This window comes from Colobus angolensis, unplaced genomic scaffold (genome assembly GCF_000951035.1).
Source record: "Colobus angolensis palliatus isolate OR3802 unplaced genomic scaffold, Cang.pa_1.0 Scaffold152, whole genome shotgun sequence".
In the NCBI taxonomy this organism is placed as follows: domain Eukaryota; kingdom Metazoa; phylum Chordata; class Mammalia; order Primates; family Cercopithecidae; genus Colobus; species Colobus angolensis.
The window spans coordinates 4,644,608-4,660,747 of NW_012114622.1; the positions used below are offsets into that span (position 1 = coordinate 4,644,608).

Genomic DNA, 16,140 nt, shown 5'->3' on the forward strand with positions numbered 1-16,140 from the left:
GCTCTGTTACTCAGGTTGGAGTGTAGTGGTGCAATCACGGCTCACTACAGCCTCAACCTCCTGCCTCAGCCTCCCAAGTAACTGGAACTACAGCTGTGGACCTTCACTGAACCTGACTAATTTTTGTATTTTTTGTAGGGATGGAATTCCAGCATGTCACCCATGCTGGTCTCAAATTCCTGAGCTCACGTGATCTGCCCGCCTCAGTATCCCAAAGTGCTGGAATTACAGGCATGAGCCACCATGCCAGGCCTAGTAGCATTGTTATATTACTTATACAGTCACCATTGCCAATGCTCTATATTTCCATCTGGTATCATTTTTCTTCAGCCTGAAGGATGTTCTCTAACATTGCTTATCATGAAGATCTGCTGGTGATGAGTTCTTCAGTTTGTGAATATCTTAAGGTCTTTATATTGCCTTAAATTTTGAAAAACATTTTCACTGGGAAAAGTTTTCTATATTAACAGGTTCCTCCCCACCTCCTCTTTTAGTATTCTAAAGATGTTCTTCCACTGTCTGCTTACTTGCATTGTTGCCAACAAGAAATCTGCTGTCAGCCTTATTTTAGATCCTCTTGTACATAACATGCCTTTTCTCTCTGCTTTTAAGATTTTCTCTTTATCACTAATTTTAAACAATTCTATTATAATGTGCCTTGGTTTTGTCTCTTCATGCTTCTTGTGCTTGGAATTTGTTGAGTTCCTTGAATCAGTGGGTTATAGCTCTCATTTTTGCACATAGAAATTGTTCAGAACTATTTCCTCCAATATTTTTCTGTTCCTTGTTTTAACGTATCAGAGACTATAAATACTCAGAAATGAGGCCATATGAAATTTTCTCACATCTCACTGATGCTCTGTTCTTTTTTTTTTTTTTTTAAGTATTTGTTTTCTTTCTGGTTTTCCTTGTGAATAGTTTTGTTATCTTCTCAAGTTCACTGCTATTTTCTTCCACATTGTCTAATCTGGCATTAGCAAGGTTTAGTATATTTTTTGTCTTATATATTACAGTTTTTTCATCTCTTGAAATTTGAGTTTTTTTATATCTTCCATGTATTTAGTTAACATGTTCAATCTTTCCTCTAGCTTCTTGAATATAGAGAATACAGTTAAAACAACTCTTTTAATGTCCCATCTAGTAATTCTATCATCTGTGTCATTTTTGAGTCAGTTACAATTGATTGATTTTTCTCTTTAGCATAACTGTGGACTAAATGAGCTGAAGCATCTCTGGCTCCATGTTCCATGGTTTCGCATTGGCATTGGCATTGGCATTGCAAGTTTATGCTCAACGTGTCTCTAGTTTACAGAACTCATTCTGCTTCAGAAATCTTATTAACCAGTCTGCGTATAGCTCCATACCAAACTGAGACTTGCTTTAGGGCTGTCTGTCACTACTTAGGAACTATGTGTTTAGGACTCTATTAGCACTGGAGAGTTTGCATAATGCCAAGCTACCATCTTTCCCATCTGCCTGAATTTTTCAAGTAATGTACCCTGCTCATTCACTAAGGTATCTACTACCACACTTGGCACTCATTGGCAATTGTTTGACTGGACTTTAACTGACAGGCAGTGTAGTGTTGTGGCTAAGTGTCTACTTTCAGGTTATAGGGCCTGACTGCTTGGGTTTGCATTCCTGCCAAACCAATTAGTAGGTATGGTTTTGAGCAGGTGATTAACTTCTCTGTACCTCAATTTCCTCACCTGTAAAGATAATACTGATACCTATCCTATCAGACTGTTGTAAGGATAAAATTTGACAATGCAATTTAAGGATATGAGAATAGCATCTGGCTTAGACACTTTGTTGTTAGAGTAAGCAGTGCAGCCTGCATCTACACCTGGGAATTTGAGTCTGTAGATCACATTCTTAATCATTATATGATATCCTTATATCTGCTTTGCAGGTTAGAGAAAATTTCCCTTCTGTATTTACAGCTGGATCAACTTCTCTGATGATTTCAGCTTAAGCACATCCTAAGTGCTTAAGTCAGAAGTCGTTGGTAATGGCTTTTTAAGTCCTGAAGTATGATAGAAATCATTTTTTTCAACACTAAGTGAAAACAAAATATCAAAACTAAAGACCAAGAAAAAAGAAAGTGATTAGAAAACAATGTTTTGAGACTCTTGGAAATAAATCAACTTTCTTCCTCAATCTGTTTTCCTTTATTGTATCTTCCTAAATCAGAAAAAAACAAATATGAAGGACACTTATGGTCCCTTACAAGCCAGCATTTTTTGGTCTCTGTGATTATTCTTTCACAGTTCAATATTTTATATTCAGAAGATGGAAAAAAGGTTAAGAATACACACAAAAATTTAAGTTTGTTAATTAGCAATCAAAATGGATATAAAGAAATGAGTTATAATAATTATAGAGTAAAGCAGCAGTTTGTCTACAACATAGGTACATGTTGAAAGCCAACATTTCACTTTTTAAAATATTTTTAAAACACTACCAAACTAATTGGCATACATTTTCAAGCTTACTTTAGATTCAGAAATTAATATTGTTATTATGAACACAAATTTAAACATTGAATGAATATTCAATCCAAACCAGGAGGCATCACAATTGAACTGCTCAGAATTCTTGAAATTAGCATTTATTATCTTGAGCTAAATAACTCATAAGCATTACCTTTTCTGTAGGATTAATTTATATCCTTCTAGTGATGTTCCCTCAGCAGCCTTGACTCTGATAGGATGACCAATAGCCAGGCAGCCCTGAGTTATCGCTCGACTCAGGATCATTCCAGTCTTCCAATGAATAGAGAGGGGAAGAAAGGTCTAAATAAGTTAAAAGAACCAGAAAATTCAACAATGTGTCACAAATAGTGAGGTCATTATGCCTGGATAACCCTGGATATTAACAGTTGCTGAAAGTGAAACACTACCCACAACTTAGCAGTCAGCGAGCCCTGCTCAGAATCAGTAATCTCCTGTCCAACAAGGGTGGCATTTTACAGTTCAGTGCAAAATAAAACAGACCTTGATATCTTCATTTGTCTTTTTTTCTGTGCATATTTCACAGTGCAGCAATTTGGGGTCCATCACGTGTCACTTGCTGTAGTTATAACTACAGAGCTTACTGGAAATATGTACACACAGAAAAAAAATAGTGCAGTGAACTGAAAAGACTGAAACAAATCCTTAACCTTTGTATTAATTTAAAGTTTTACTCTGGGTCTAAATATCATGGGTTAAACATTTTAAGGTGGTTTGTGAACTGCTTTTGTTTTAAATATTAGGATTTCCTGCCAAGGAAATTAAAGGGGAGTATTGCTTGAAGGGCCATTTAACCATTTTCTTACTTAGTGAGTCAATACAACATTTTTTATAAGTGACAACCACAGAGAAATTTGTCTACATCTACTGGAGATTTATGGCACGTAAAATTCTCTCTTAACAGGTAAAAAGGTTTAGTTTTAAGACATGAAGAGAGAGTTCAATCTTAAAGGATTTTCAGAATTGTTTCCTTTTTAGCATATACTTTATTTCTTGTGTTTGTAGTGTGGAAAAGAAACATGATGATGACTGATGACTTAGGAAAAATATTTCTTTAAAAAATTGGTTTTAATAAGCACTGAATGAAATCCTTGTTTGACCATGCTTGTCTACACAGAAAGAAGAACTGCTTAGGGTGAGGAAAGGCAGCCATCATTTATTAAGCACTTTCTGTATACCAGACACCATGCTTGAACATCACACATGCTTTCTCATTTCACCTTCGCAGCAACTGTGCAAAACAGGAATGACTAATGTCATTCATAGGAGAGAAAACAGTAGTTCAATGCAGCTAAGTAACTTTCCCAATGTCACACAAGAGATTTCAATTATTTAATAACTCCAAAACTATACTCTTTTGGTAGGCATTCCAATTATTTTTGAGGAAATTTTAGACAAGTACATGTTTTTGACTATCATGAAATTCTAGAAACAGATACTATGAAATTAAAGAATATGGGATCTGAGAATGGACCTTCCATAGCAACTGGTCCAACTCGTTCTGATAGAACACTAAGGCCTAGATAACACGTGTGACTTGTCTGCTGTCATACAGCTATTCAGTGGCAGTGCTGAGACTAAAACACTTCCATTATGCTCACAGGTAAGTCAAATATTGAGGAGTGTTTTATATTACAATGAAAGTTCTGAAGTCAAAGAGACCAAGAATCTTTCCTCTGCCATTACTAACCTCAGTTTCTTCAGCTGTATAATAAAAATCTGCACAGTTCTTATAACATTAAATGAAATAATAAATGTGAATAAAGTACCTAAATGTAACGTCTGACATATAGTATTCAACTAAGTGGAGATGTTATTATTATTAAATCAGAAACAAAATACCATGTAAAAAGGGCAAATAGTTAACATAGCCTCCAGCTGGAAATCCAGATTTCAGGAATAGCTTGTGTAAACTTACTATGCTTTGACATATGAAATAAATAATATGTCTTAGTACCTCTGTGTCTTAATTATTCTACATGTTCTTTTTTAACTTTTAAAGAACAATAGCTAAGGGCAATTCAAAATTTCATTTGAGAAAATAGTGTCAATCTTCCCTCCCCCAGCAAACCTCACTGGGTGACTTCACATTCACAGGAGTGCTAAGAAGTAGCAAAATTGTCTGTAATGAGGGGGCAAAGGGAGATACAGGAAGGATAATTGTGAACTGTACCATCTCTTTTCAACATAAATATATATTTACAAAATGTACTGCAGTAGTAAGATGAAAGAAAAGGACAATTCTATGTTCTTCTGTAAGTCATATGCAATAGTACAATAAATAATAAAGTGAAAAAGATTAAATATTACCAACACACAGGCACTGTTCATGTTTATACTCAGGGATTTCTTTTAAAACTATGTCCTTGCTAAGACGATATGCAAAGCTGGTATATGTTGGTAATCTATCAGGCAGGAAAGCTGAGGGGTAAAATTCAAAATGAAGATCTAGGAGTAGAAGCACATTCAGACAAATCTCACGAAAATAATGAGTCTGTGGACTACAGACAAATTCTATGCTGGATTTAAATACACTGTGAGGTATAAACTAATGAGCAGCATGTCTGATAGTGAACTGAATGCTCACTTGAGAATCTACATAAGTCCTGTGGGCTAGGCAATACCAACAGCAGAGATAGCATTTATAACAGCCAACAATTTATCACGCTTTCACTTCTATGCTCATGTGCATGAGGGCACTGGGTGCCAGCGAGTGCGGTGAGCCAGCAAGCAAGCGGAGGTCACTCAGGGGAAACAGACACTCTTAGGTACCTTGGTGATCAGCCACACACTGGCTGCAGGCCAAAGGATCGATGGCGCTATTTGACTCCTGCTGCTTGCTTCACTGCCTGAGAAACTCCACTTTCCAATGGAAACAGAGGCATGAAGGACAATATTGGGATCTACCTATATCATGAGAAGAAGTATGCATTTTTAACTCATAGTCTAAGAGTCAAACTCCTCAATACACTTACCCAAAATAAGTTATCCTAGAACATTATTTATTCTGATTGATACCTCTTTTCAAAAAGTAGCATTCAATCCCCTTTAATTCAATTCAATCAAGAGTTGTTGAGCACTGACTCTAACATGCAAGACCCTATGCTGTGTCGTGTGGAATATTATAAAATATTTTTTCCTGACCCAAAGAAACATACAACAGAGTAGAGGCAATTTCTCTCTCTCTCTCCCCACTCACCTTTCATGATAAGCTCCATATGAATGATTAAATAGTAGTATTACAGGCATGAAAAAATGGTACGTTCATTTCTGCTGGAGTAACCTAAAGGTGGAGCATCTTGGAAGAGGTAACAGGTAAAGCAAGCCTTGAAGGATGGGGACAATTTGACAGGAATAATAAAGAATAAAAAGGTATTCCAAGTAAAGGCAAGAAGCTTAATCAATGAGTCTTAGGATTTGCAGGTAGACTCAAAAAGTAAATTTGTCCAAACTGTAGAAAGTGTCAAGTGTAAAGCTATGGAGTCAGGGGGACAGTAGGGAGCCAGTGAAAGCATTCTTTTTTTTTTTCATACTTTAAGTTCTGGGGTACATGTGCAGAACATGCAGGTTTGTTACACAGGTACACATGCCATGGTGGTTTGCTGCACCCATCAACCCGTCATCCACATTAGGTATTTCTCCTAATGCTATCCCTCCCGTAGCCCCCCACCCCACAACAGGCCCCAGTATGTGATGTTCCCCTTCCTGTGTCCCTGTATTCTCATTGTTCAACCCCCCTTGTGAGTGAGAACATGCAGTGTTTGGTTTTCTGTTCTTGTGTTAGTTTGCTGAGAATGATGGCTTCCAGCTTCATCCATGTCCCTGCAAAGGACATGAACTCATCCTTTTTTATGGCTGCATAGTATTCCATGGTGTACATGCGCTCCATTTTCTTTATCCAGTCTATCATTGATGGGCATTTGGGTTAGTTCCAAGTTTTTGCTATTGTGAACAGTGTTGTAATAAACATACGTGTGCATGTGTCTTTATAGTAGAATGATTTATAATCCTTTGGGTATATACCCAGTAATGGGACTGCTGGGTCAAATGGCATTTCTGATTCTAGATGCCTGAGGAATCGCCACACTGTCTTCCACAATGGTTGAACTAATTTACACTCCCACCAACAGTGTAAAAGTGTTCCTATTTCTCCACATCCTCTCCAGCATCTGTTGTTTCCTGACTTTTTAATAATCAAAACTATCTTGCTAACTGTAGATTTTAGTAAGGTTGATCTGGTAAAGGTAGAGGGTAACAGATTGTAGAATGAAGACATCAAAGGCAGGGAAAATAGCTGGGAGTTCATACAATCTCCTAAGAATAAAGAAATACGAGCTGAGACTTTAGAGAGAGTTGTGGGGATGGACGGGGGGTACTGAAGGGGGAGACTTTGCACCCACTTCTCCTGTGTTCCTTATCAGATTACATATGCTAAAGGTGTTGTGCACCTTCTAGCATTGCTCACTTAGACCTGATTGTCAAATTAGTAGGCACTCACATCACTTGTAGGAATTCTATTACTTCATACTTACTAAATTTTATCTCCTAAATTATATGATCACTTTCACTGAGTAATTATTCTAGGTTTTTTAGTACCAATATTTATTTGTGTATGCTTACAGGAATATACCAATTTATATTTAAAACCCAATAAATGATGTTGCTTCAATAACAATTTATTTCCTAACACTAAAACATCCATTCTATATCTGCACTAATGCTAGATATTTGTTGGATACCAAATTATTTTTTAAAATGCATAAATTCAATGATGATTTAAAACAAAAAATTTTACAAGTGTAATCAGGCACTATCATAAAGATAAAACTAATATATGTGGTAATTATTCTATAATGAAAGTCACTTCTCAAGAGAAGAAAACATCATAAGACTCCTACATGTGAAAATGAAATTTTAAAAAATATAGCAACACCACCACATAAGCAGATTTGACTTACAGTGCTTACAGTGCCTGGATTCTGGCGGGGAATCCCCACAGTTTCTGAACAATGATAAACTACATTGTACTAATCCGTTCGCCACAGGACTCAGCATTTAAAGTAGCAGTCTTACTCAACCTCCTAACTCCAAGTTGCCATCATACTCAAAACTCCCCTCTGCAACTGGGCAGAAGATTGTTTTGACTGAAATTAGTCAGACAGAAGAATCATACAGCCAACTGCTTCTTTGTACAGCACCTGCTGCCAGCGCCTACATTCTTGTTATCTCCACAACATGGTTTAATCTTTTAACAGTTGGCTTATTGGTGAAGAGTGAAGGGGTCCTTTGTCTTTGCCTTGGGCTGGCACCCAGTATTAACACCATGCTGTTCTTCAAGAGATATTTTGCTGGACAGTTCCCAAGTGATTCCACATAGAGCAGACACAGCAAGGCCCACTAACTTAGTTTTATTTTGTATTATTAAAAAAAAAGATTCCTGCCAAGTCTGGTGTTCTGATATGCTTAAAATTGACAATGGCCATTACATTTTTCTTCTGTGACTTCACTTTTTAAATTAATTTGATAGCTTAGCTTTAACCAAACGAGGGTGGGAAGTTAAGAATGATGAAAGCTGGGATTTAAGAAAAAAAAAGTGTTCTGACAATCTACAACATAACATGCCATATGTATGTGCGTGTGTGTGCACCCATGTACACACATGCATGTGCACATGTGTATAAGAACATTTAGATTGAGACTGGTATCTAAATGCATACTATCATATATGTCATTAAAACCATTTTTAAGTCTTATTGAGAATCAAAAAAATTCTCTTTTATTCTTTTAAATACTTATACACATAGGTCCTTTAAGTGGCCATTATAAGTCTGCTTGTCTGAATAAACTGTGCTGATGTAGAAGCAGTCAATGATAAAGCAATGCATACACATGCTGGGCCAGTTAAAACTTGTTTAATTATTTTTCCCAAATAGCTAATGAAGGTGGAGTAGCCTTAAATATTCTTGTGTAAATTCAAAATAAGAAAAGAACCACTTATGATCTTCTCTTGCACATCTACTAAGAAACAGAACACAAGACAATGAAATGTTTCTTGAAAGAAGTTCATAGAGCACAGCCCTCATTTTGAACAAATCATTTATTCTATTGCAAATAAATTTTACATGATGTTCACTTTTGATAATGCATTTAGGGTCAATTTGAATAATTTCACACATAAGTTAAAATCACAGCTAATTAAAGAAAATGTTATAAAATCTCTTTCCTCAGGTAATTTCTGTTCTCTCTTATTGTTTCTATGCTCTAACTTTATAGCTGACCAGTCCACCCACTTCTACGGCCAACAAACGGAAAGAGCTGAGAGTAGAAAACATCAGCAAGGCAAAATTATGCAGTCAAACAAGGCAAAATATCTAAGATCTAATTTGTCTGAAAATAAGAGAAAGACTTAGGCTTTTAATTCAAGTCCTGTGTCCTATGTTAATGGCAATCCGTTCAAAATTTTAACTAGAATTTTGTATTTGCTTTAGTACATAAATAATTTATACAAAATATCATTTTCAATGACTTGCTCTCCAAAGAAACAGAACAGCAAAGAGTTGTTTGTCATTTCCCAGACTCCTTTGTGGCAAAAAGAATAATGCCAGAATAATACAGTACTTCAGTAATTATGAATGCATTCTACTAGCATCCATAACTACTGAACTCACAAGCTAAATTGTAACAAGTATACCATAATTCCAAAATTATAACTTGATGTTTTTCTTGCCGTTTCCATACAGAAAATTGTCACTAATGTCCTGCTGATGTCTGCGAAGCCATGTACTGAAAGGCTAGAATTAAAATAAGTTTCCTTTTGATTCTGGCAGAATATATGACCTGCTAAACATTGGAGTCCATTTTTCTGCTATATTTTCGCATAACCAGGCATTCCTCAAACTATTCTTCTCATGAAATATCTCCTTTCATATTAACTACCATGAAGTTTAAATCTCATCCATTTCAAAGAAACATCTAGTTTGACTGCCATTGAACTGAGTCAATCTAAAAATGTTGCCAATTTAAGTAGCAATAGAGAGATGTTGAAAAATGTATTTGCCAAATTGTCAATGTGTAGTAGATTCCAAATCTGTTTTTGAAATGGATAAAAGAGCAACAGGTTGTAATTGTCAGGGTTATATGTGACTCCCACATTACAAATGGGGATTATATGTTCCAAATTTTTCTCTGTAGGAAAGGTTCTACTTGTCAATAACAGATTTAAAAGAACAGTCAGGGGCTGGGCACTGATATCTCTATCTCAAGCCAATTTTAAAACATATGCATCAAGAATATCGGCTTTTACCTCCCTTCTCTCAACCCCTGTTGTAATCCTCTTAGTGTGTTCTTTACCTCAATGAGCAGCAAGATTCTACAATAAAATGCCCTACAGATATCCGTCACCTCTGCCTGAATCCATCTTTAAAAGTGCTCCTTTTCCGGTTATTAAATTACTATTCCCAATGCACTGATCACCTCTCTGTAAATAATTGGAGACATTTTTCTGAAGGATTTTAAAGGTTTCAGCTATGGAGGAGCTGTTTGTCTTTGAAAGCTTCTCTTTACTAGTCAATTTATCAAATTTTTGCTTTCTTACACTACTATTTTTGTTGAACTAAAATATTTAAAAACTAAAAATGCCATAACATATAAACATTTACTTGAGAGAGTGTTTTCTTATTTTCACTAAATCATTAGAACCATTTAATAATGATAAAATAACTGTAGAATGTTATTCTGTCATTTTTCAACATTTTAGAAAATAGAGTTATCTTGTTATAGTTATCCCACTTTGACATAAAAGCAAAGAGAAAAGCCTCCTTTGAGGTCCTTTTCTCTGATATCTCTTTGCTATCCAATTGTTTTTTAGGTTTGAGTTGGTCTCTGAATTAGTTAATTGACTAGTAAATTTAATTCAAGTCAGCTAACTGAGTATCTAGATATTGCAGCAGAGATGGGGATGATCAGGATACCCTTTGCCTTTGAGAAATTTTCAATTTAGCAGGGAGGATAAGACAAGGACCTCCTGAGTTATCTTCCTAATATGAAGATCAGATTACATCTTGCCTCTGCTCAAATATTTTCGATGGTTCCTTGCTTTCTAGAGAAAAACCAGAATTCCCTAATATCGAATTAAGACCCTTCATGATCTGATCCTAAAATCCCCAATAGAGCCTATGATGTAACCTGAAATATGCTCAGACTTGGAGCCTAGCTGATTTTGAGCCATTCAAGAAATTGTAAGAGGAACAGCATCTAGTTCGTCATTGTAAATGGCTCAGAAGGGAAACCTCATATCTGGTTTGGAAATGGGGTTGGAGTACAGAAAGATTTCATGAAGCAGTCACAAATCAGATAGGGCTAGAATGAAGGGCAAGATTTTTATTTTTATTTTTTTTGAGACAGAGTCTCGCCTCACTACAATCTCCACTTCCCGGGTTCATGCGATTCTCCTCCCTCAGCCTCCCGTGTAGCTGGAACCACAGGCATGCGCCACCACACCCAGCTAATTTTTGTATTTTTAGTAGACACGGGGTTTCATCATGTTGGCCAGGATGGTCTCGATCTCTTGACCTCTTGATCCACCCGCCTCGGCCTCCCAAAGTTCTTGAATTACAGGCGTGAGCCACTGTACCTGACTGATGGGCAGGATTTTAATAGCCTTTATTGAATACGCCAAACTCTGTGCTAGGATATGGCACAGAGAGTGACAGAGAAGGCTGGGTGTGGTGACAAAGAAAGGTGGAATGCTAGTCAAAGAGGTCCACATGTGCATAACAACAGAAATCATGGAGTGCTTTCAGAAAAAAGCAAATAACAATCTGGCTTGGCTAACACACAAAGACCATATTAGAGAATATTCAGCCTTGAAAAATAGGTTATGGCTAACTAACCAAACAAAAAAATACATTAATCAAATACGTATTGTGCATTTTCCCTACATTCAAGACTTTGCGTTCGTGCTTAGGAACACAAAGACAAGTAAGACAACGCCTGTACCCAAAGAATCCTCAGTTTAGTGGAGGAAAAACATAAAAGTAAATACCTATACCAAAACACAAACTCAACAACAATTTTCAAAGGAAGATGAGTCCTGAGAAAACAAAATAAAGATTAATTCTTTCCAGAGTATCTAAGAAGGGTTTATGGAAGAAGAAGTTGAGTAAAGCCTTAAGAAGCAAGCAATGGTAATGGTTGGGGGTATATCCCAGGCAAAAAACAACACAAGCCATGGCACAAGTATACGAAAGTGGAAAGCATGTTCTACTGCACAATTGATTAACTCTGACTGTAATGTAGAGTATACAGAGCAAGAGGAGAAAATTGGAAAGGTAAGTTGAGAGTGGAGGTAGATTAGAAGAGAATCATGGAGATCAATGAAGTCCAGATGAAAATCTGGAAAGTCAAAAGGCAACAGCCAGGCATACATGTGTTTTTTTGTTTTTTGTTTTGTTTTGTTTTTTGTTTGTTTGTTTGTTTTTGAGACAGAGTCTCGCTCTGTTGCCCCAGCTGGAGTGCAGTGACGTGCTCTCAGCTCACGGCAAGCTCCACCTCCTGGGTTCATGCCATTCTCCTGCCTCAGCCTCCTGAGCAGCTGGGACTACAGGTGCCCGCCAGCACGCCTGGCTAATTTTTTTGTATTTTTAGTAGAGATGGGATTTCACTGTGTTAGCCAGGAAGGTCTCAATCTCCTGACCTCATGATCCACCTGCCTCGGCCTCCCACAGTGCTGGGATTACAGGCGTGAGCCACCGCATCCAGCCCATACATGTGTTTTGAGCAGGAAAATAATGCTACAGCAAAAACCTAACAAGGAATACCAACAGGATCAGATCTACAGTAAATAAATCTTAATGTCAGATGAAGGAAAAATACAAAATACATTAATGAGTACATCATTCTAGTTACTTTAATTTTCTAAATTTTCTCACAACCAGGCAGAAGTAGAAATATCTGATTCTATTTTTATAAGTACACTTATTTAGATCCATATGCTCCTTGAAGCAATCAATATTTTCAGTTTAAATTTTGACATAATTGAGAAACTGAATGGGTAGCATAAAGAAATTTTAAAAGAACAGGTTGGAGCAATGTGTCTCTTGCATTGACTCTTGGAAATACAGGGCCCAGTTGATAGGAAGTCCTACTTTCTTTGGACTGCTCTGTCTCCGTAAGTGACTTTTGATTTTGATTTCACGTGTTCAAAAGTTAAAGTTTACACTGCTAAAACGAGCAACAATCATACACAGAGTCTGCCAGCTAAGAAAAACAAAATAATTATTCTTTCTTTGGAGACAGATTTAAAATGCCTTTCATAACTGAGCTGGAGGAAAAAAAATCTTCTTTACTGGAAGGATAAATTTCTAAGTGTAAACTAATATGGACCTTTGGGATTGGGTTGCCATGAGTTAGGTTTCCTAAAGAACTTGTGTTCCTTAGATACATTGACCTGTAGAGCAAATAGATCAGATCCTAAACTATAGAGATAGCAGTCATCTTAAAGACTTCCTTAAATAGCTCCAACTTATTATTATAGCTATTAATAGTACAAAGAAAATATGCCAAATAATAGGGCTTAAATAACATAAATCAGGTATAAGTTTTTCAGGTAGGAATTATATATATTGCTTTCTGTTTTGAAGTGCCTGGTTAATTAACAGGAAGTAAAGAATAACATCTGCCCCAACATTTGTAAATATAAGTTATAGTTTTAAAAACTGTAATATAATTTATAGTTTAAAAAAAACTGTCACAGTCCAGGCACGGTGGTTCACGCCTGTAATCACAGCAATTTGGGAGGCCGAGGTAGACGGATCACTTGAAGTCAGGAGTTTGAGACCAGCCTGGCCAACATGGCAAAATGGCCAACATGGCCCATCTCTACTAAAAGTACAAAAATTAGCCAGGCACAGTCCCAGCTACTTGGGAGGCTGAGGCAGGAGGTTCACTTGAACCCAGGAGGCAGAGGTTGCAGTGAGCTGAGATCACGCCACTGCACTCCACCCTGGGCAACAGAGCAAGACTCCATCTCGGGGAAAAAAAAAAACCGTCACAAATACCCATTATATATTGGCTGAGTATCCAACGCATAAAGTGCACCTTTTAAAGTACGAGAACTAAAATCTGACCTTGTTCTGTAGAAAATGGTTCTCCAAGTCCACCTTTTCAAACTGGTCAGGTATCTGTTGACTGGTACAGTTGAAATTAATTGGAAATCCCTCACAAACTTCCCAACTAAGAAGAGTAAAATATGTAATTATTTGTATTAGAATAATATGCATTTAATTACAATACCCTTTACTCTTTAATTATAATACTCTTTTCTCTTTACGTATACACTATTACTAATAATATACATCAAATCTTGCCTGGAAAGCACCAGCAGTCATTGGGGAATAAAGCTGTTATTTAAACAACTACTAATGAGTATGTCCCTCTAGACATATTTAGCAATAGGTTGTCACTGGCTGGACTGAGTGATCTCATCAGACTGCTTTTGGTTCTCTGTATATGCCTTCTACTTCAGCACTTTCAAGTGTTTATTAAAAAGAGCTATAATTTGTTAAATTATAAGATTGTTAAAGCTAGATGGGACCTTATAGATAGATTAGCTAATCCAAAATAGTATCAGGATCTGCTGTGGTGTCCAATATGGTAGTCACTAGCTACCTATTCCTATTTAAATTTAAATTAATTTACTTGAACAAAATTTAAAATTCAGTTTTGCATTCACACTAGTCACATTTCAAATGCTCAATAGTCACAAAGTGTGTGTCCGTCATCACAGAAAGTTTTATCGGATGGCACTAAATAGTGGCTAAGCACTCAGGTACTTAAGACAAATGATCTGGCTTAGAATCCTGACTCTACCATGTACCAGTTGTGTGACTTTGGGCAAATTACTTCTCTCTTTGTGCCTTGGTTTCTGTCTCTGAGAAATGGGGTAAGAGTAGAGTAATACAGAATAGTAGGAGTAAGATAATTGTGAGAATTAAATCAATCCTTATCCAATTAATTTGTAACTGTGCCAGGCCTATGGTCAACACTCAGTAAAAGCCAGTTTGTATTATTCACAGATAAGAAACCAACACCAGGCCAGGCGCGGTGGCTCACGCCTGGAATCCCAGCACTTTGGGAGGCGGAGGCAGGTGGATCACGAGGTCAGGAGATCGAGACCATCCTGGCTAACACGGTGAAACCCCGTCTCTACTAAAAAAATACAAAAAATTAGCCGGGCTTGGTGGCAGGTGCCTGTAGTCCCAGCTACTCGGGAGGCTGAGGCAGGAGAATGGCGTGAACCTGGGAGGCGAAGCTTGCAGTGAGCAGTGAGCCGAGATCGAGCCACTGCACTACAGCCTGGGTGACAGAGCGAGACTCCATCCCCACCCCGCAAAAAAAAAAAAAAAGAAACCAGCTCCTGGACAATCACGAGCAGAGACGAAGCAAAGTGCCTCCTTAGATCTTCTAACTCCTGCTCTTCGCTGCCCCAACAAGTCCCCAGAACGTTGCTTTTGTTTTAAATGTATCATCATCAGATAAGAAGTTTAAATGTGAACACTCATACACAGAACATATTTTATATTTTAATGATTCCATTTAAAATGATTAATTTAGAAATAACCACTAAAAACAGCTTTTACGTTTCAAACAAAATTGCTGTTTCTGCAAAGCAGAAACTATGCTTTGCTCATGGCCCCATAGGGTTTTCTAAAACTAGGAAAAGTTAACAAGTCTTTTAGGCACTACCTCATTATACCATTAAGTAAGTCAATAAAAGAAACAATTCTTATTTAAGACAACTGAAAGAGCATCTTTTAGTGTTTCGAATCTCTTACTCTGAAAAATCCTGAATTAAGTGATTTGGATTACTTTAACTAGATCTTTAACAAGATTACTTGTTAATTTACCATCCAGGTAGCAGAACAGCATTAGGATCCAAAAAGGTCTTATATGCAACCATGATGTCACCTCTGGCAAATGCACTCACTCGGTCAAAGGTCAAACCCAAAGCAAGGTTTAGTGGAGGTCTGAAAAATGGAAAAAACATCAAAACTATCTTCAGAATTATACAAACACTGAAATTTGAGCACAAATAAACAATAAAATACAAATTATCAGTGTCTAATAAAATTCAGAAATAAGTGAGTTTCCTATTATATAGCACTATTGTTGGTATTCTATACTAACACCTAAAATGTGTACTTCAGTTTATTTAGCTGATCTATAATATGCCAAAATAGTTTCAACATATGTAATTTTAAAAATAATAATTACAATAAATAAAGCCAAGTATTTAGTTAAGAAAAACAATCGTCATTCATATAATGTTCATTTTTCATGTATAACAGTAATCAAATATATCTATAATAATCTTGGGAGCTGATAATTAAATGAATTATTAATATTTGGCCACAAACAACTATTTCTGTGAGCTCACTAAATGCTATGCTGATTTGATTTTCATATTACATATTGTTAGGCACACTTTTAAGTGAATTTGGAAATTAAAATCAAAAACAGATTTTAAACGAGAACAATGGCCACTATTGTACACTATCAGCCATTTTTCTCTAAATTGCTTGAGACTTGCTATTTATCTCTAGAATTAAAAATCGACGACATCACCTGT

At 36.5% G+C, this 16,140-nt stretch overlaps 1 protein-coding gene across 1 annotated transcript in view; it reads right to left on the reverse strand.

The window, feature by feature from the left end:
- Positions 1–16,140, reverse strand: part of LOC105507765 — a 288,182-nt gene that overhangs the window by 133,502 nt on the left and 138,540 nt on the right. The window contains exons 7-8 of the mRNA XM_011936412.1: positions 15,419–15,538; positions 13,640–13,745 (exon numbers count right to left, since the gene is read on the reverse strand). Of these exons, the coding sequence (XP_011791802.1) occupies positions 13,640–13,745; positions 15,419–15,538 (226 nt within the window). The remainder of the gene's footprint in view (positions 1–13,639; positions 13,746–15,418; positions 15,539–16,140) is intronic.